The sequence below is a fragment of the Ostrinia furnacalis genome, unplaced genomic scaffold (assembly GCF_004193835.3).
Source record: "Ostrinia furnacalis isolate ACB-3 unplaced genomic scaffold, ASM419383v2 OfSCF1552, whole genome shotgun sequence".
NCBI classification, from domain to species: Eukaryota; Metazoa; Arthropoda; class Insecta; order Lepidoptera; family Crambidae; genus Ostrinia; species Ostrinia furnacalis.
The window spans coordinates 76,017-98,249 of NW_021131791.1; the positions used below are offsets into that span (position 1 = coordinate 76,017).

At 36.1% G+C, this 22,233-nt stretch overlaps 3 protein-coding genes across 4 annotated transcripts; 1 reads left to right on the top strand and 2 right to left on the bottom strand.

The window, feature by feature from the left end:
- Positions 1-503: 503 nt before the first annotated feature.
- RpI12 (RNA polymerase I subunit RpI12) lies at positions 504-4,667 on the bottom strand. Its single transcript, XM_028304876.1, has 5 exons — positions 4,565-4,667; positions 4,248-4,383; positions 3,707-3,917; positions 3,073-3,123; positions 504-637 (listed from the first exon to the last, which is right to left on the bottom strand). Exons 2-4 carry the CDS (start codon positions 4,372-4,374, stop codon positions 3,099-3,101), a joined length of 363 nt encoding a protein of 120 aa, XP_028160677.1. The 5' UTR covers positions 4,375-4,383; positions 4,565-4,667; the 3' UTR covers positions 504-637; positions 3,073-3,098.
- Positions 4,668-5,426: 759 nt separating this feature from the next.
- On the top strand, positions 5,427-11,061 carry LOC114353053 (chromobox protein homolog 1). Its single transcript, XM_028304872.1, has 6 exons — positions 5,427-5,611; positions 5,830-5,995; positions 6,367-6,464; positions 8,490-8,631; positions 9,050-9,197; positions 10,676-11,061. The coding sequence occupies exons 1-6, from the start codon at positions 5,562-5,564 to the stop codon at positions 10,765-10,767; spliced, it is 696 nt and encodes a 231-aa protein (XP_028160673.1). The 5' UTR covers positions 5,427-5,561; the 3' UTR covers positions 10,768-11,061.
- On the bottom strand, positions 10,838-21,884 carry EH (eclosion hormone). Of its 2 annotated transcripts, none has more exons than XM_028304873.1 (3): positions 18,472-18,636; positions 17,143-17,247; positions 10,838-12,032 (listed from the first exon to the last, which is right to left on the bottom strand). In XM_028304873.1, exons 2-3 carry the CDS (start codon positions 17,231-17,233, stop codon positions 11,857-11,859), a joined length of 267 nt encoding a protein of 88 aa, XP_028160674.1. In that variant the 5' UTR covers positions 17,234-17,247; positions 18,472-18,636; the 3' UTR covers positions 10,838-11,856. The 2 variants fall into 2 exon arrangements, with proteins under 2 accessions (XP_028160674.1, XP_028160675.1); XM_028304874.1 differs by lacking the exon at positions 18,472-18,636 and adding an exon at positions 21,845-21,884 and having other exon boundaries at positions 10,883-12,032.
- Positions 21,885-22,233: the final 349 nt, after the last annotated feature.

Below are 22,233 nucleotides of genomic sequence, written 5' to 3' on the forward strand. Positions count from 1 at the left end.
TCGCCATCGCTGCACGCCAGCTGATCGCGCTGTGATCGCGTTGGTTTGGACGGACCCTAAGTCTAATCGCCATCACTGCACGCCGGCTGATCGCTTGAGATTGCGTTGGTTTGGCTGAACCTATAAAGAAAGAAAGATCAGTTTTTATTTGTTCCAAAACTTATAGGTGCTTTTATACGCTTTGTTGAAGAGTGGCCGGACCTGTGAAGCAAACAGGATAGGAACTTTGTCTGAGCCAGAAGTTTCATAAGGCCTGGAAATAAATGCAATTTACTGGACAAATAGCGTCAACACTAGGATAGGCACTACTTTCCAGTGGCAAGTCCAATCTGTGGAGGTCCGCGGAAGGTTGGCGTCCGGTCGATCAGGTACCACCTGAAAAAAATACAGTCAGTATTCGCTCATCGTACATACGAAAAGATGGCAACAGTTTTGTATCAGGTTGTTGTATTTTTAAACGTCTGACCATTACGAGTATGTCCTTTTGATTACAATAATCCTTAAAATACATATAAACTTGTGTCATTCTATAATTGGGGACACACCGATTGTTGCTTACTGCTCCAAAAGACGTATAGATACATACCTTGTCACGCTGGCAATACACGCATAAGCTGATAAATGAACTCATGCGGCTCTGGAAAGATGAAAATTTATCACGATAACTACGATAACGATTCACTGAAGAGAGAGACAGAATTTAAAATGGATCTTCTACTCATAAAGACCGATAATTTTACCACGTGGTAAGTAATCATTGCGACGAATTTTTGATAAACACAGTCTTACAGGGGTATTTAGTGCAAAAAGTAGTGGATTGGATACTTAAATGACTGAAACTAAGTTAATTTGTGCTTTGTTAATGACTTAATTACATCTAAATAAATGTATCAATATCGCCAAAAGTTTCGCAAAATATTAGCAACTAGACTTGCACAAAGATATCTACGTAGAAAATAACGTATCAATTGTTATGTATTTATAATGCGAATAAAAGCTTCGTGGAAGAATTAGGCATGTAGACTTGCACAAAATTACCAGCATAATGTGCACAAAAGTTTCGTGGAAAAACTACGCAACTGAACTTGCACTACGATACCCACCAAATAATATCCTAAAATAAGTATGCAACAATAGATACGCGAAAATGTTTTTTAAAGTCTTCGTGGAAGATGTACGTAAATATTAATATGCTATTATTCATACGGAACTTTATTAAACAATTAAATGCAAATATATTTACTTCGTTTTTCTAATGGAAATTTGGATATTTTAATGTTGCAATATTTTACATATTTGTGCATAATTTCTTCATTTTTAAGAGAAAAATTATGAAAAAAATTGACAATATGTATTACTTCCTTCTCGATTTTTTAGTGCAATAAAAAAAATATCGCACAAGTGGACTTGCATACTTCTTCCAGGGGGGGTGCGATATTTGTTAGCACTTTGAATTTAACTTGATGTGCCAAACCAGTTTGCATTTCAACTCCTGCATCTTACTTCTGGATCCTATGTAATGCAGTATATACTAAATTAAGATGTTAATTATCATGACATCATTCGCACTTGGATAATCAGAGTAAAATAGTGATTCTTAAACATACAATTAAACACCTTGTGGCTAGCAATTCTTAACTTTCATTTAATAAAACATCTCTACTAGTGTTGCCGATCGATAGTCGACTATCGATAGTCTATCGATAGTCTATCGATAGTCAAACTATCGCAAGACTATCGATTGGCCTATCGATAGTATCGATACTGTCGATACTATCGATACTATCGATAGCTCAAAACGAGGCAATACTATTGAATATGTGCAATACTATCGATACTATCGATAGTATTGTTGCTCGTGAAGAATAAACTATCGATAGTATCGATACTATCGATAGTATTGTCGCTTTTAAATAAAAAACTATCAATACTATCGATAGTATCGATACTATCGATTGTTCTAGACTATCGATAGTTTGGCAATTTACAATAGTATCGTTTACAATATTTGGGTATAATAGTCAATAGCCACAACAAAAGGGTTATTGGAATACTTGAATTATTTCATATAGTTAACCATAACATTTAATTATATGTTTCCAAAATTGGCAATACATTTTATTTGCCGTACTTAACTAATGCAGGTAGTTTTAAATACAAGTGAGATTATTATTGTTAGTTATTTGTTTAGTTGGTAATACAAGCGAAACATTTTAAATATTGTAAAAATGAATTTAAACATACCCAATACTATTGCAAATTTACAGACTATCGATAGTCTAGAACAATCGATAGTATCGATACTATCGATAGTATTGATAGTTTTTTATTTAAAAGCGACAATACTATCGATAGTATCGATACTATCGATAGTTTATTCTTCACGAGCAACAATACTATCGATAGTATCGATAGTATTGCACATATTCAATAGTATTGCCTCGTTTTGAGCTATCGATAGTATCGATAGTATCGACAGTATCGATACTATCGATAAGCCTATCGATGGAGAAGGCTTTTTCGAATAAAAACTATCGATAGTTTTACTATCGATAGTTCGGCAACACTAATCTCTACCTGGATAGAGCTAATTTGCACTACTACTCTTAGTACTACCTATATTTTGTACCTTGGGAATAGTCCCAATCCCATAGTCCCAGTCCCATAGTGAGGATAGCCTCACTATTAAATAATAAACCAACAACTTAAAAACCGTTATGAATGATATTAAAGCCTAAGGTTTTTAATCAGGGAATCTGGTGGTCAAGCATTATGGTGCTTGATACAATTCTGGTGATGAATCATAAAAATCACAGTTCAGATTCATTATGAGACAAAAAATATACTACAAACAAACTACATACAAACTACTCTTTTTAGTGACTAACTAGTCTACAACTACAAAATACTGTGAAAAATTATGAATGACTAGGTACCTACTATTATTAAAAAATGCATGCCATAATTATTGATTTGGGAGTGTTTAATTAATGAAATTTTAAATTTACCTTATAAATGCATTATTATTCTTACAAGTTTACAAATAAGTATGTACAATAAAAAAATAGTAACCTATGATTGAAGTTGTTGATGGAATTTCAGGAATTTTCTGTTTCTTTATACCTGGAAAAAGAATGAAGATATTTAAAGTAAAAAAAAGTTATACTTTAATAAAAAACATTGCATCAAAGTGAAGTAAAAGAAACCTTTACAAGAAGTAGTTTCCATCAAGAAACAAGGATTTTTAAGTCGATAAAAATGAGATGAATAGAGTTTATTATACAGATATGAATAATACTAAGGCAGAAATGTTTCAAACAAAACAATAAAAAAAAAAAAAAAAATCAGACGTCATACAGATTTCAGATTGAATGAAATTGACAGAAAGAAATCTGATTGGTAGTTCAAAACATTTCTCTTCCTTGGTGGAAACCAGACCTAATATTGAGATTACAGAAATCATTTCAAATCCACTTGATTTACAAATTCCACTGGTGTAAATTAAACTGTAAACAATGTTCATCATCATCATCATTTCAGCCATAGGACGTCCACTGCTGAACATAGACCTCCCCTAAAGATTTCCACAATAGCCGCCAACCCGCCTGCCAAGTGTGGCGAGTACTGACAATTCCCTCACAATGGAATACACAAAACAATGTTACTATAATTAATTATATTAATATGAAAACAAAATTCTACTCACTTGCAAGATATACATGTATAAAACACAGTTTGTCCTTCATCAGCCGACCGAAGCTGCAGCGTTGCATACGACATGCGATCGTTGCCACACTTCGGACACTTCCGCTCAACAACTGGCCCTTCTGGGTCGTCCATGTTTATGATATTTAAATTATTTGCAGTGGACACTGTGTTGAAGTTGATTGTGTATTGAAATTTGATATTGTTGTAATCTGTAATCATTGAAAAAGTAATTTTTAAAAGATCATAAAGAATAAAAAGAAGAATTAAATAGTCTACATTAAGAATATACACATAAATAAACAACACAGAACAACAACAATCCTACTATTACAAGATATTGTATTAATACCCTTCAAGTAGTAGACAAATAGTAGCAGTATTAGTAGTTAATATAATAAGTAGGTACTGAATGTTTCGTTCAAAACAAGGAATTTATTAATTTATTTTTTGGCTCCCAGGAAAGTAAAAAAGAAAAAATAAATCGGAAAAATTTGAGCATTCTTAATTCAAATAGGTAAACAGTGATTTAGTTAACTTACTTCCAGCTTCATAAACGGCCTTGCAGAAGTAACATTTGACTGAACCAAACTTTTGTAGGAGAGGCAAAATTGACCCACACCTCGCACAAAACGCTGTGCTACTCTTGAATAATCCCGGTTCCGCCATATTTTATCACTGAAATTAATAGAATAATATACAACGTACAACCAAGTGAATAAATAAGAATAAACATTACATTCTTTACTTTAATTTCATAATAATTATCGCACGAGATTGTAACTTGTGATTAGGCACTTTAACAATTTAAAAATAAGTGGAAACAAAGAATAATAAATAAATTAGCTTTAATAAATACCTTAGAGGTCCAAAATAAAGTAAATGCGATAAAATTTCCCACAAATTAGGTTATGTTTTCTTTCATGTGTGTGGTGTTTTTTTATTATTTTACCGACTGTCATCAGTCAGTTGTACGTCTTTAGTGAGGTGATAGTCCTGAATTTGATTTGTCTTAGGTGATTTAATCGATTAGAATCAATCAATGACTATTTAATTTTATTAAAATTCAGCTTTACTAAGGTACCTGCAATCTGCATGCCAAATTTCAAGCGTCTAACTTAAGCAGTTTAGATTTTTCATACAAAAGGATTTTCCCGCTCATTCCCGGAATTTCGGAAATTCCTTTCTAGGTGCACCTCTAAGGTACCTAAGCTACGTCCCTCCCAAATTTCAAGTGCCTACGTTTAACCGCTTAGGCTGTGCGTTGATATGTCAGTCAGTCAGTCAGTCAGTTTCTCCTTTTATCTATTAGATAACCCTCTCTTCGTCCAATAGCTCGTCATCCGCAGGCTCCCAAGCCTTGTAAAGGGCCGCCTCAACCAGCGTAACCCTATCAAGGCTCGCGAGTTGGATTCGCCTGTCCCAGCCGATACTTTACTACGATTGCTGCACCTCTTACTTGCACTCTTCTGGACGACTCTGTTTTATCTACTATGGCTGCCCCTCTTCCTTATACCCTCCTGTATGACTGCATTGCTTAGCCTGGTCCAAGGTTCAACGTCACAAAATGATTTATTTTGTGTTTAATTCTACTGGCCTACAAGAAACCATAAACATTTTTTTCATTCAATTGAACATTGTAAAACATCGATATTGTAGACCGACATTAATGTCAGTAATTACTGACATTGACAGATGTCGGTTGTCCGATCGGTAAAATAGCCGGTAAATCCGCGTCTGCTGTTGTTTTGTTGCGTGTGGAGTTATTGAAATTGTTTGCTATTTTATTGTTGGTTTTTAGTTTTTTACTTCTACTGGCTGATAATTAGCTAAATTAAATTAATCTATTATTTAAAATGCCAAGAAAGAAGAACGGTTTCGATCTTGCAGACCTTGAAGGCTCCAGGTATTGACAAAATGTTGTCTTGTATTTACAGCTTTTTCTGTGCATTACTCCTGTTCCACTCTACTGCTATTTTAGGGATTGAAAATATACATCATTTTCCAGCCTCAACTACCTATCTAAAGGTCCTTAATCAAATTAAAAATTCGTATAGTCTGTCTCAGTCTTTATTACTGTTTTCATACCTACTTCACTCAATTATGTTTCTATATTTTCTTCAGTGACGATAACACTTGGGAGCCTGAAGAGAATCTGGGTGGTGCAGAATTGGCAAATACTTATGATGCTCAGCAAAAAAAAGATAAAGATACTGCATCATCGGAAGTGTTTGATGAAAGTCTTGCCTCTCGCAAGAGGGGGAGGAGAGACAGGAAGAAAAGAGTTGAGGTAAGATTAGAAACTTAAATTTGAGACTTTTGGCTTGAGCGTGTTCATCTTCTAATCAAGTATGAGATGATCACTCTCAAGCTAGAAATCTCAGTTTGAAAATTGTGTTTAAAAACCGACTAACAATTAAACTGACTCTAAAAAATAGAAAAATAACTGTTGTTTATTTAATTAGGACAATTAAATGACCATTATTGATATTCTCGGAGTCGGTGCCAGTCTGCCAAATGCCAAGCTCATGAAACATACTAAATTTACTGTGGGCATGGGTTGAGTCGCCTTGGTCTACCTCATTATTGATTTGAATGTTCATCACTAATAAATATTAATTATGTTTCTTGTATTGATTTAATATTTTTCGTAATTTTCAGGAAATTGAGAAACCTAGAGGCGTAGATAGAGGATTGCAACCAGAGAAGATTTTAGCAGCACAACTGCATAACAGCAGTCTATTCTTTTTGGTGAAATGGTAAGATATTGGTTTCATTATTATTACTCTTAGCAACAGTAATCCAGACAAAGCAGTTTTATTGTTATGACTGCTCTAGACTTACACTGCTGTGCAGTTTGTTGCGAAATTGCACTTATTACAACTACATAGGTGCTCCTATATCAAGCTTGATGTGCCCTTGTCTGTATCTACTCAAATCTGCCTTATTAAATACTAGCTATCCGCCCGCGGCTCCTCCCGCGTCAAAAAAGAGCTGTTTTTAAGATTATCCCAGAAATTATTCCAATTTTTCTTGCTGTAAAAACCATCTTTGGTCTTCAACAAACATTTATAAAAAAGAATTGGTAAAATTGATCAAGGCATCGTTGAATTGTGCGCTTACCAATACACTTTGCGATTCATTTTTATACAGGGTGTCCCAAAAACAATGGATAACCCTGTAACCATCGATAGGCCTCGCCATGGTCTCCCTAACGTCCAATTTTGACCCCAGTAAAAATATCACCGTTTTCAAGATTTTTAAGTTTTTGTGCATTTTTAGAAAATTGCCACCTGCGATTACTCTTTCTCATGCCATTTCTACAAATGAGGATACTTTTCAATCTAGTTTTTATCCTTATCACAAGAGATAGTTGGGCTATCGAAAAAAAAGATCAAAGTTCAACAAACTAGTTTGAAAGTATGAAAATTTTAAGAAATTGCAGAAGAGAAGGAAAAATTAATTCATTGTCTTGCACTTTTGATCAGCCATCGTGTAAAAAAAATGTAGGAAGACCATCGTGCCCATTACCTTAAAAACTTCCTTGGTTAATTGAGATTCTAAAAAGGTATCACAAGCCTATGTATTCTGTATTATTTTTATCTTATGGCTACTTGAATAGCAACTAGTATGAAAACTGCAAAAATGAGTTTTTCTCGTAATAGTTAAACTAGGACTGCATAGTGGCATTAAATACAAATGGATAATTTTTAGCGTAGGAATTTTAATAAAGCAACATTTTATCATCATCATCATCATCATTTCAGCCATAGGACATCCACTGCTGAACATAGGCCTGTACCCCAATGATTTTCATAATGACCGCTTGGTAGCGGCCTGCATCCAGCACCTTGGTCCACTTTGTAGGTGGACGTCCTACGATGCGCTTTCCGGTACGTAACCTCCACTTGAACCCTGTTGCCCCATTGGCCGTCCGTTCTGCGTTTTTGTGATTACTTAATTTTTGTTTTACGGAAAGCGCATCGTAGGACGTCCACCTACAAAGTGGACCAAGGTGCTGGATGCAGGCCGCTACCAAGCGGTCATTATGAAAATCATTGGGGTACAGGCCTATGTTCAGCAGTGGATGTCCTATGGCTGAAATGATGATGATGATGATGATAAAATGTTGCTTTATTAAAATTCCTACGCTAAAAATTATCCATTTGTATTTAATGCCACTATGCAGTCCTAGTTTAACTATTACGAGAAAAACTCATTTTTGCAGTTTTCATACTAGTTGCTATTCAAGTAGCCATAAGATAAAAATAATACAGAATACATAGGCTTGTGATACCTTTTTAGAATCTCAATTAACCAAGGAAGTTTTTAAGGTAATGGGCACGATGGTCTTCCTACATTTTTTTTACACGATGGCTGATCAAAAGTGCAAGACAATGAATTAATTTTTCCTTCTCTTCTGCAATTTCTTAAAATTTTCATACTTTCAAACTAGTTTGTTGAACTTTGATCTTTTTTTTCGATAGCCCAACTATCTCTTGTGATAAGGATAAAAACTAGATTGAAAAGTATCCTCATTTGTAGAAATGGCATGAGAAAGAGTAATCGCAGGTGGCAATTTTCTAAAAATGCACAAAAACTTAAAAATCTTGAAAACGGTGATATTTTTACTGGGGTCAAAATTGGACGTTAGGGAGACCATGGCGAGGCCTATCGATGGTTACAGGGTTATCCATTGTTTTTGGGACACCCTGTATTATAGATTGAACTTGTATATTTTTTTAGCTGTAAACTATATTTGTTTTATTTTATTAATGTTACAGGCAAGGCTGCCCAGACCTGGATGTGGTGCCCGGAAAGGACTTGAATCTGCACCATCCTGAATTTGTGATTGACTACTATGAATCATGTGTGCCCTTCAGTGTGAGACACAAGATTGGGAAGACACCAAGGATAGCTCCAGAGGTTTGAAATTTATATTATTATCTACTGTTTCCTATACAAAGGCTGTATTCAGAGACGCGGCGTGCAAATAATACGAGCTCAGTGATGCCTTGTATTGTACAAAACTGCCACAGTATTCACAGAATTCAAACATCACAGAATGATGGAAATCTCCTTTTTCCACTTTCTATTATTCCTGAAATACAGGGTTCTCAACTGATGTTAGTATTACTTCATTCATGCAAGTAATGTTATTTATGGACCATGACAAGATTACTGCCTATTCTTACATGATGAACTTACACACAATTTTTGAAATTCCACATTGTGCTTTTAATCTCACTATTGAGATGATAATATGAGTTAACAAACTCAGAATGAAACAGCTGTAGTGAATTGGTATATCCAGATTGTATAAACAAGAAAATATTATTCACAGCTACCGCCAGAACCTGAGCCTGAGCCAGAACCAGAGCCAGAGTCGGCGCCAGAACCACAACAGACACCGATGGAGCCAATGGATGTGTCTAACACTGAACAGGACCAAACGGCAGAATCAGCACTGTTGAACCCAGGGGAACAACCAGGTAAGAAAAGGTTTTTCTAAGGGCTAATTTTTCAATCGTTGGTTAACTATTCTGAAGAATAAGTTTGGCACGTTGACTGTTTGAGTATGGGAAATATGTTAAAATGACAAGTTTATTTTTCAGATAAAAGATATTAATTGTAACACCTACTGATGTAAACCCATTTTCGCAAAATATATAATTTGAATTTGAATTATGTGATGATTGAAAATTCAGCCCTGAGTGTGTAATTTTACTCTTCATACTCAGATCTTCCTTGATTACCTGATAGGGTGAGAGATCATATTTTTGTCATATAGTACTGACGTTGCATACACAAGTACTAATAATTACAGTAATTACCCGACTGCACCAGAAGGAGTTTTATTAAAATTAAGTTCTGAGACCCCTGATTATGCTTTGAAGGGAGTTACGGGAATAAAGGGTGATACCAGGCCTGTTCATCTCCGCGAGTTTACATCGAAAACAAAACACGCACGATTGCCCCCTACAAGAGTACTATTCGACAAGGCCTTACATACGAGCGAACATTGACTCACGCACGCGTATTCTTGTGTATGATGGAAAAAAATAAAGAAAATGGTGTACTAAATACTGTGCAGTATTTAACTGCCTAAATAATAATAAAAACACAGAATGTACTTTTTTAAGTTGCCTCAAGACACTGAGAGGTAAATAAGTAGTTAATATTATTCATGATAATTCATGCTAAATCATGTATTTCCTCCGCCATTTTACGCAGTTTGGCACCTCACGTCACATCATTTTACCGAAGTCAGCCCTATAGCTTCGGCGCAGTGCCGATCACTGACGTTTGTCAACAAAATGGTGCAAAACTTCTGACAAACTTGCTTGACTCTTGAGACAAGCTAAATTACACTATATTGTTAATGACATTGAGCATACATTTTTTTAAATACCTTCGCGAAGTAAAACTTCTGTACGTAGTACTTATTATTATTCTGTGGTGATACTACCTGTTTATGATACTCAACTTTATTCACATCTACCCCCTTCGGGCTTGCCACCGGGGTGGTGATTGGCACTAATAGGTGGTGTTTACCACCCCGGTAGTAATTTCATTTCATCTGCCCCCTTCAAAAAGGGCCTAAGTAGGTACCTACTGAATAGATTTGTATTTGTATTACGAGTATACCAACCTATAAATCCAACTAAACTAAGTAGGCACACATTTTTGTTGTTGGATCCTTCATTGGAATAGAAATGAGGGTGTTTGCGTATGAAAGATCCGCTAGATGGCGGGACGTGGATGTGGGGTCTGACTGCTGCGTGATTGGTGGATTTTGACATATCTGTCAATGTCATGTCAAAAATAACCAATCATGCAGCTTTTGGACCTCGCGTCTACGTATTGCCATCTGGCGGATTTTTCATACGCGAAAACCCTCATTGGAATCAAGCATTATTAGAATATAAGTTATCTTTTCAACTAACTAATTATTCCTTTATCATTTCAGCCCCACCAGTAGAGCCTCAAGAAATGCCACAAGACCAAATCCCATTGCCTCCAAGTCAACCTTTGGATGTGCCAGTACTGCCAGTGAACTGATTGTCGTTCTACAATGCTAGTAATAATGATTACTAGTGTTGATGTTGGTGGACATAGTAATGAAGTTTGCTGGATATTCTTAAGACGTTAAGGTACATTTTTGTATTTTATCAGAAACGGTTATGTGAAAGTGCAATATGTACTGACAAGTTTTTTTTTGAGTTTTGTACATTTTGGAGGATTCACTCCGAAGTAACTGCTGTATTGGACTACAGGCATAAAAATATTTACACAATAAATAAATTATAATACAGTAGGTAGGCATATAAATGTATGTATGCGATAGGTCCACTATTTTGAAAGGAAAATTAATCATTATGCTATTTTTGGATTTGAAAATGTATGTGGACCTCAAAGTAATAATAATAAATTCTTATCCAGAAACTTTGATTAATTATAAATATTTAGTTTTTTTAATACTTATTAAGGCAATTATGTAATGAATAAAAGGACAGTAATTTTGCAATCTCATTGTTATATTTCATTATCACTTACATTAATCCCTGTAAATGCATTAAGTACATACAAACTCATTCACATTTCACTTACACTAAGAGTATCGATAGACTTTGGCATGACTTCGTTGAAATTATACTAAGAAAAACTTCGAATAAAGGCAAGAGCTTGGTTTAGTCCTAAAATCTATATGTAGACTAAGAACAGATTTTACGAAACTCTACCACTAAAGGGGGTCAAATGGGCCACGCGTATGAAGTCGCGAGCGGTAGCTAGTGATTTACAAAATAACATTTAGTTTCTCTCTGTAGTTCTATTCTTATATTACTACAATTCACACTAATGCAGATTTTTATTTCCGTATACGACTTTAGCTTTAGCGGGTATGAAATCAATCATACTTTAGCCATTTGTAAAACTTGCAGGAATATCACTGTTATAGCAAATGCTTGGCAAGAACTTATTCAATATGAAAAAAACTAATCTTCTTGTGCTACTATTATGTATGTAGGTAGGCTACTAATGTAATCCCAGACTACAGAATCGTTCACTAGCACCATTATTTGAAATATGGACTTTAACGACATGGACATATGGGACTTTTGCCTAAATTCGAAGTAAAATCGGGCTAACTTAAAGCTTATTAAGGAACGGGGAGATGGAAGCGAAGTCTTCACACTCGGGGATCAGTTTGCCCTTGAACTTGATGCAGGATTCAGCGCATAATGGACCCTCGAACCAGGCGCCAAGCATCTTTTTGCATTGCGCGCAGTTTTCGATGCAGATCTCCATTGCGTCGTAGCCGGTTGCTGTAAAGAAAAAAAGTGTGAATAGAGGATTATGTTATGGGGCAGAAAAGTTCTTGAGTAGCGACCACGAGCCGGAAGACGTAGCGTGGGCACTGTGGGCAGGCCTGCCACTAGGTGGACCGACGATCTGGTGAAGGTCGCGGGAGGTGCCTAGATGCGAGCGGCACAGGACCGGTCTTTGTGGAAATCCTTGGGGGTGGCCTTTGTCCAGCAGTGGACGTCTTTCGGCTAAAACGAACGAACGAACGAAAGAGGATTATAGCAGCACTGTATGTAGTGGGCTAAAGGAGTCTCGTATAATGCCGTAGTCTTAGAGCCAATAATCAATGTGTGTGTTATAAATAACTTGAAAAAATCGAACTGCCCAGGGCGGGAATCGAACGCACGACTTTTTAGCTTGCCGGGCGTATGCTCTTCCATCTGAGCTACCTACTCAGACACTGGATAAATCAATCGAAGTTTTCAAGTGTAATACGCTGTTGCGACCGCGTGGGTTCGATTCCCGCCTTAGGCAGTTAGATTTTTTCAAGTTATTTATAATTTAGTTTGAGAAGCGACTCTAATCGCTAAGAAATTTTAATAATATAACCAATGTGTGTGTATCAAACATTACATCCTACTATCCACCACGAACCAGTGTCGATTTTCGAGACGGTCAAAAGCGAGAAAGGAATGCAAAGGACCCCTATCCCATATATCCCTACTGAAATCTCCACTGTGAAGGTGAAGATTTTTTCTATTATACACTACAATCACTACCGATTGGGAATAGTTGGGATATTATGGAACAGAAGGACCCATGTACCTACCTATCTCTTAACTGATCCGCACTTTTAGGGATAGTTGGATTTTTTCCATTTATATGAACCTATTCTTTTCTTCACTGCAGATGATTTTGAAACTGTTTCAAATACTAAAATTAATGCATAGCATCTGAATAGTACCTACTGGCACAGCTAGAGTCCGTTAGGTGTACTATATCCAACACAATATGATACCAGACAGGCTTACGGGCCTCTTTGTATTGAATCTATATCAAGACCCTTATTCAATCCGTGATTCATCTATAGAGATAATTTTGTTATTTGAACGTGAATTAGGTCAACACAAAGTTCCCTTTAAATGTAATATGAAAGAATACCAAAATAATAATGGCCTAGAAAGCGAAGAAGCATATCAAATATTCTTGAAAAGTTTCGTTTCCACAAAAACAAGGATACAATAAAGCCTACTACGTTATTCAGGTTAGTTTTACGAAAATCGAAAAAAGAAGAAGTTTGTATTATTTACGAGTAAAGTTTGCGACGGATCTAATATTGACGAGTTCCAATAGTATATTCACAGAGCACGTGTTCACAATTGAAGTGGATCAGTAGATCCGATTACTAACGTCCTTTATTTAGTACAATGTAGGCACTGTAGTAAATATTTTTTAATGCATAACAAGGCAGGTATTTGACCACAATTGCATACAGTCTAGGATGATACATAATTATCTGCCCTGTAAGTGCCTCTCGCCTTAAAAAAGACCCGGATAGTCTTCGGGAAAGACAGCAGCAGGCAGCGAATTCCAGTCCCTAGCTGTTCGCATTATAAAAGAGTCATCGAAACGTGGAATGTTAACAATATAGGGATGATACGCTAACCTGCGTCTGGTTCCCCGATGATGGAAGTACATACATAATATAGCATAGTAAATACATCAATCTACCACATAATATTCAGAATTGATTTTGAAGTTGTGTAAAATCCATAAAGTTCAGAATCCACTGGATTTATTTGTCATTTTGTTGTTTATTTAAAATATGCTGTAGACTGTACAAAAGTTGTACAATTAATTTCCGTTGACTATGGAATTTTGCATAATTAAATTAACGAATTCTATTTAAAAAAATAAAGACTATTTTCTTTAAAGGTTAGCCTACATATTAAGAATTATTAAAAGGCCGACCAATCAAAAGGACAGTGTGCGCGAGCTTTTAGCTTTTTCACCCGGTGTACTTTTAAAAAAAATGTACAAGTACTGAGCATTGCGGAGTAATCCCACTGCATTCTACCTCCACTGTAGCGTGTGTGAACTATCACAATAGCGCGTTCAAGTACACTGTCATCATGAGGTCAGGTGTAAGCGGCTAAGGCGAAATTGCGCAAGCCAGGCGAAAGTAAACGGCCAAATTGCAGATTGGGGTCATTGCCTCGCGTCTTCAATCCGTAAGGCCCTTTTCACATGTCCCGGTTGCCGGCTAACCGGCGCCGGGTACCCGGTGGTGAAGTGTATGGGCATGCCGGATTAATTACGCCGGTACATGTGAAAGCTACGTACCATGCCCATACACTTCACCACCGGGTATCCGGCACCGGTTAGTCGGCAACCGGGACATTTGTGAAAAGGGCCTAAGGGCTACATGGATGCTGGGAGACGGGAGTAGATGATATCGTGTCAACTACGATTGCCTCGATTATTTCCAGCTGTCCCCCTAGCACTGTGTGACAACTGCCAAGAAAATTCTCAGTTGTCACCTCGGTTGTCTTTACCCGACGCCTGCTGTATTTCATCCATTAGATTTGCTTTTCTTCTATATGTTGGTCTACCTCCTACTTTTTATAAAATAACGCGGGATTAACTAACCATTATTGGTAATTTGGAGAAAAAGACGAGAATTATTGCAACGGTCAAAATTCAGATAATTCTAGCATATAAAATCTGCAAGCCATAGCCACAAGGAAAAATCACAGAACATCTACATGACTACTCACTGAGATCAAATGATCCTTCACTCGGTTATTATTACGCTGCTTCGAAATCTCAAGTGTGACTTTAGCCTTATGTTAGCGTATCGAACTTGGCTTCGAAAACAAAAGTAAATGACGAGGGTATGGGTATCGGTACGGCCCATAGAAATTTCCATTAGTTCTACTAAATTTGTTTCATACATAAATATTTTTTTTTTAAATAAATATCCTTAGACATTTTACACTGCGCTTCTAGTCCCAAACTAAGCAAAGCTTGTACTATGGGTACTAGACGACAACGGATATAAACATACTTAAATAGTTTTTTTTTGTAAATACATACTTATTATACATAGAAAACACCCAGTCCAATACAAACAAATATGTTCATGCACACAAATGTTTGTACTGTGCGGGAATCGAACCCGCTACCTCTGAAATAGTAGTCCGTTTCGAACCACTACACCAAACGGCCATACAACATTAGTTGCAAGTCTGAAACTTAAAACTAAGGCTGAGTTGCACCACCTAACTTTAACGGTAACTATGACGATAACCGCTGCATTTTGTATGCAGTTTGACAGATTTTTGCCGATTGTCAAAGTTAAAGTAAGATGGTGCAACCCAGCCTAAGTGTATGTTCCATCCCATGCATTATGGATGAGCCAAGACTATGAAATTAAGAGCTTCTATAGAGAGCTTTTATAATTTCAGGGTATTGCTATAACAAATCAACTTCAATATTAATTTATTTCCTCCGAGCTGGCACATTCTTGTTGGACAAGTATAACCTTTTTTTCAAAGTGCATAATGCCTTTGCCTGCCTACAAAGAAAAGAGTCAAAGAAACTATTCTCAAATAGAGCCTACACTACTTTTTGTCCGCAGAGGACATTCTACAGGTGTCGTTTGATATTCTTTCAGTGCATGCACTCCTTTATTTCAAAGATAAAGGTGATTCTTAAAAAAGATGACTTTTGTTTCCAAATTTCTTTTGCCCGCGACTTCGCTTGTGTCACTGAGGAACAATGTAGCTCTCTATTGGCGAAAGAATATTAGAAATACAAACTTTCAGACTTCCAATCTCTTCATATACCTAATATTACTCGTAGATGTAGAGCATAAACTATGATACATTGAAACATAACATCCTATTAAAACAAGTAGAGTAGCAGTGACGTAACTAAGAGGAAAAATTACGTATAAGCCTATGTATTTATACTTAAGTACAATAAAAGGTTTTCCTGATTGAATTGTTAGTCAATAGACTCTGCCTCGGTTGCACCACCTTAACTTTTACCGTAAGTTTAACTATAACCGGTGTTTTTATATGGAGTTTGACAGACTTGACGTTTGTCATTGTATAAAGTAAAATGGTGCAACCTCGGGTCTGTATTTTTTGGTTAAATCAAAACGATTTCGATTTATCAGTTCTTTCTATCTCTCTCATTTCTTAGCATCCAATAAGTAGGTAAAACCTAAAAGGGCGGTTTATTTAGCTATTTTGCAATGGCTTCTTATTTCAGCAACTGTGAACACAGCTATGTTCAAACAAGGTATCCAAACATTGACACCAAATTGTACCCGTAGTGATGTGCAATAGACCAATGTTTGGTTGAAAAGTGAATCGACATAACTGAGACAGTTCATTTTTTGTCCTATCCAGTCTTGCCTCAGAATAAGTAGTTACGCGTAGGTGCGGTTTTAAGAAGCGCTTACTGGTGACTTTTTCACAGTGATTGATAGATCTTCATTAGTATGTAGGTAGGCCCTTTTCAGGGAACTTATACAGGGTGTCCCAGAATGGTTGAATCAAACTGCTAGGGGAGGTAGCTCTACTAATGTACTATCCCTAAAAAATATGAAAAAAATTTTAGAGTTCGGATTTTTTTTTAAATAAAGTGTTCTAAACTCGAAATCTAGTCATTATTTTCAAAAGTTTGTTTACAGATAAACGTAGCTATCATGTAAAATTAATATTAGTAAGGAAAAAGTACAAATAAACTTCAAGCGCAGCAATTATAGCCAGATACTTAGGCAAAGCTGATTTATTTTCACTTTTTCAAAAACAATTTTTTTTTGTGTTCTTATGCGCTTTATTTTTTGTCATATTTTTTAGGGATAGTACATTAGTAGAGCTACCTCCCCTAGCAGTTTGATTCACCCATTCTGGGACACCCTGTATACGTCCAAAATATAGCTTGCCCAGACTGCATGTATTTGAGGATATTTAGTCACATCGTATCGTGCGCGCATCTCTTTAATTCTCTAATTCACGGTCTACGTGACAAGTCGCCAGTGCGTGCTAGCTCTAAGAGAGACAGATAGAGCTGATTCGAAATCGTTTCGCTGAATAGAACCTCTTTTTCGTGTCATACCGATCGCAGGGCTGGCCGCAACGTTGCCGAAGTTGATCGCCAAAGCGAAAACAGCGAAGAGGGCGAGGGCTGCGGTGAATTTGGTGGTCATTTTTAGTCGATTGTCTGAAAATTTAAAAAGTTGAATGATGATTTGTCATACTAGTCAGATTTCACATGATTATTACACGCGGATTAAAACAACAACAATCAATACAACTCTCTCTATTATAATTATGACGTTTAATATTAATGAATTAAAAATGATTACAGAAAATACAAAAGAATACTCTATAATTTACAATAATATAAAGTTACAATCCTTTGATGAATGAAAAACTTTTTACAAATTACGAGGTGTGTTCAAAAAGTAAGGTGACTTTGTATTTTTAAGAAAAAATATTTATTTATTTATCAATATTTATGTTGTCCCCTTCAAAGTAATCCCCCTCAGATACAATACACTTATGCAAACGGTTTTTCCAATCCTCAAAGCACTTCTCATAAGCACTTTTCGGTATAGCCTTTAGCTCTTCCAGCGATGCAGTCTTTATCTCCTCAATCGTTGCAAATCTCCGTCCTTTCATAGGTCTCTTTAATTTTGGGAACAAGAAAAATTCACATGGGGCCAAATCCGGTGAATATGGTGGCTGAGGCATGATTGTGGTGTTGTTTTTAGCCAAAAAATCTCTCACAAGCAAAGATGAATGAGCAGGGGCATTATCGTGATGCAAAAGCCATGAATTGTTTTTCCAAAACGTTAGAAAAAAATCCACGGCACGAGCCAAGCGATATGCCGATATCCTCAGCAACTTCTCTGATAGTGATTCGACGATTTTCCAAAACAATTTTCTTCACTGCTTGATCGTTTTCATCAGTTGTTGACGTGCTTGGGCGTCCAGAGCGAGGCTCGTCATTGGCATCTTCCCGGCCATCTTGGAAGAGTTTGAAACATTTTTTTTTACTCAGAACAGTTTCACCGTATGCCACTGTCAACATTTCAAGTGTTTCGGAGCACTAAATTTAATTTTTTTTACGCAAAATTTGATGCAAATCCTTTGATCCATATTTTTCGATAGCAAAAAATCGCCGAGCACGCAAAACACGTATAACCATTACGCCTCTCACAACCAAACAAAAAATGCTATACACTTGAAACTTGGTACAGATGTTCGGGAAGAGTGTACCGACATGACAAAATAAAAAAATCGATAATCGAAAGTACGTTGCCCGCGAAATTTGAAAAGTCACCTTACTTTTTGAACACACCTCGTATACAACGTATTAATCTACAACGATTCTACCTACATAAAATTGAAAATTTGAAACAAAAGAAAACCAAAAACTTACCAAACAAAAACAAAACAAAATCACTACGTTAACTTATTCATTATCACTTATCACAAATCACATGCGAAACCAACAACGACAAGAAAAACAATTGACAAAAGCACAACATAAAACTTGAAAATTTAAATTTGGAACTTTGGAATTTTCTAGTCGATACCAAGTAGGTTCTGTTACACGACCAGCGGCAAATGAGGCTTGTTTAAATATGTAGTGACTATATGCGAGCGGTGGGGCGCCTGCGCAGGGAAACCCTAAGAAACGGATCTGTACCTTTGCGAAAGACGAAAGTTCTAAGTAGGAAGTTCAAGAATCAGCGGCTACATTAGCGTGGATGGGGTTGAACATTTTTGGAATAAATATAGATGTACTAGCTTTCCGCCCGCGGCTTCGCCCGCGTGGAATTTTGTCTGTCACAGAAAAACTTTATCGCGCGCGTCCCTGTTTCAAAAACCGGGATAAAAACTATCATATGTTCTTTCCCGGGACTCAAACTATCTCTATGCCAAATTTCATCAAAATCGGTTGCGAGGTTTAAGCGGGAAAGCGTAACAGACAGACAGAGTTACTTTCGCATTTATAATATTAGTTGGGATTTGGATCACCAATGGTTTAATTATTTAACGTGAACTACACTAAGAAAGTTATGATAGGAAAACTGTAATACCCTTACAGCTCTCTCTACTAAAAATTCTTTGGAGGGAATGTAGAGATGAGTTAATAGCGGGTTTTAAATTTAGTTACAAAATATTTTAGTTTGTGCTTGGAAGATTTAGAAAGAAAAAAACATCTCAAAATATAATTAAGATATTTTTTTTTATTATTATAGCAAGTCTTTAAAAGATTCGTCGTGGTGATGATGATGATTATCATGTTTTTTTGCGAAATAATAAGAAATCAAAGCTTTTATTAAATATTGTATGCGACAGCGGTTCACATGCAGACGTACTTATCTTAACTTTGCGTAATCTAAGTTTCTAAACAAAAAGCTCATAGTACTTCAAAGCAATATCTCGCATCTTTTGTATCACATAACGTTTGAATAGGAATAAAAATTATGTCAAGACCAAAGTGAAATACCAAACACAGTCAAGGTTTGCTCATCTTGGAATGTAGGACTGCAGTTCAAGGCTATAAAAAGTTTTAAGCATTCACAACGTCATTTTCGCGTCCGTGTTACGTAAAGAAATGACTTTGATGACTCATAAGGACTTATAGTCTTTTTCACCTAAGATGATCCGTATGACGTTTCGAGTTTGAAAGATTTAGAGATGTCACATAACTAAACCATAGCGATTTATCTATCGATTTTTTTTGAAGAGTTAGTAAAACCTACTTTTAGAGAAATATTTTGTATAGGTGTTATTTAACAAAAAACATGTTTTTTTTTTAATTACAAATATTATTGTAACAATTTTTTATTGATAATATTCAAATTTCATGGTTCGTGTTCAAAAAAACGATTCCTAAAAAGTACTGGCTCTGTTTCTTTAAATTAAAAACTATTAATTTATTTTCAATGCGTTTATTAAAGTCAATATTCGAAAAATATAGTTGATTTTTGTGATGTTTTTAATAAATAAGTATTCACTGCAATCGATTTATAATCCGCGGAAATAATCGATTTTATTATACAAGAAATACCCCAGCACTAAATCTATTCCGTTTCACACATTGCGTAAATTAAATAAAAAATATTTTTACATCGTATTTAATTAAAATATAATCAATAGACTCAGATTTTACTATATATTTCAAGACAAGTAGTTAATTTATTTTTATTATATTGCTAATAAAATACAAATATTTTTTCAAAAATATTCTGCATATGTAGTATGCGTAAAATGGATAACCTTGAAGTGTCATAAGGATCATCTTACGTGAAAAAGACTATAACTGTTACGAGTACAACTCCTATCTAATTGTGTAATATTGTGTAACTGGGTTTACCTCGTGCACTCAGATTTTTGCAATCATTTCCCACTTCAGTTACAGTCAATCAGTCATCAATCGAACTCATTGCTATAAAAACCTTTATTTACGTTTATGGTCATGTATTGTAGAAAGTACAAAAATTAATACGCTTAATTGCACACGCTGTCACATAAAAGGAAATAATAGTCGTATCAATACAATTCTTTCATATCCGTGTGAAGTGGGTAGCCTTCAGTGCTAGCCCGGGGCGGTCGCATGTGTGGATGATACTCTTTGGGCAATTCAATAAAGATTTACCGGCGAATATTAACCGCACGCGAGTTTCACCGGAATGTAAATATTATGACGGCCGCAAGGGAAAATATTCCCATGGAAAAACCGCGCTATCCAAAATTGCTCTTTCAAAATACGACTCTCACGCTCCACGAGCCAAGATGAATGTAACGCCGGTAATATTGGAATGTTTCATATTTCCAATTAGGAAACGGTTGCAGAATCTCCCACATTTAGGACAAAAGCGTTTTACTTCCGCGCCGCTGGACAAAAGTCAAATGTAAATAACCTCTAGGCGCGAGTCGTGTGCTAAGTAATTCATATCAACTGTTTGTAACGGGAAAGAACCATCGACAGTGCGACACGACATCCGAAGCAGTCATGACAGTAACTGCGCAATGTATTCTTTCTCGAACCGGCAAATGTTTTTTATTTAGGAAGCGGATTACGTTATCACACGATCGGTTCAAATCTCGATAAATAAGACTTCCTAATTATTTACAAATAATCCGGATACAGTGGCATGATTGATAAGCAGACATCTCTTGTGGAGTCAGTTCCGCGTATGAAATCAGACGCACAAAAAACTATCCAGTTTGGTACGTATGTAAAGTGGTCATTTCGAGACAGGTTTTATTTTTGTCTCCTAGTTCTGTGAACAGATAATTCGTTTCTTGTTCGGCTCGATGTGTATTACGTTTTTTCGGGTGTCAACGCCCTAAAATTACCGGAAATGTTGTGGTTAAGTTGACATGCACGCGTGTATTTACATTCCATTAAGTTTTTAATTGAATGGCGGAGCGAACGATCGTTTATTTTTGTACTATCGGACGAAATGGAAATATGAATGCTGTTGTTGGGTGGTTTTATGTCTTAAAATAGAATTCCAATTGCTGAAAATTTTCCCTTTTGAACCTTAGAACTTTTTTATTTATTATTTTATTCATATACGATACACATACGTCATTCATCATATTCGCCAGCAGTCAACTATGCCACAGACGCAACGACATTAATGCCATAATAATATATGGCATTATTGTCGTAGCTCGAAAGTAAAATTTTAGCGGCTGAATTTGTAGAGATAGTTTGTCTTACACTTAATAACAATGCAGGTACAAAAAAGCGACCAAATAAAAAAGATAAAGGGTTTCAGGAAAAGACTTACTTATAGACTTGAAGTTGTTGCTGGACTGCGATGGAAGGCTGAGTGTGAAGATGGAAGGATACTGGAGGCTTTTTATACTGCTAATCCATTAGGATCCTCACTGGACCATGGTAAGCAGCGGGAGATTCCATTATCTTTATGGACTCTTCTCTCTTAATTTGGTACAAATATGTGTAACCAATGTGGCATATCTTACGTGAACTTTTATTCTGAAAAAAATACTTAGGCTGAGTTGCACCACCAAACTTTGACCGTAACTTTTACGCTATAGTTCCAAAATACTGGACTGTCCTGTCGATGACATTGACAGTGGGGCGCCACCGTCAATACCGGATCGCTGGTTCAGATTTTTGCCATGTTGGAAACCATATAGTTGAACGATGGTAGCG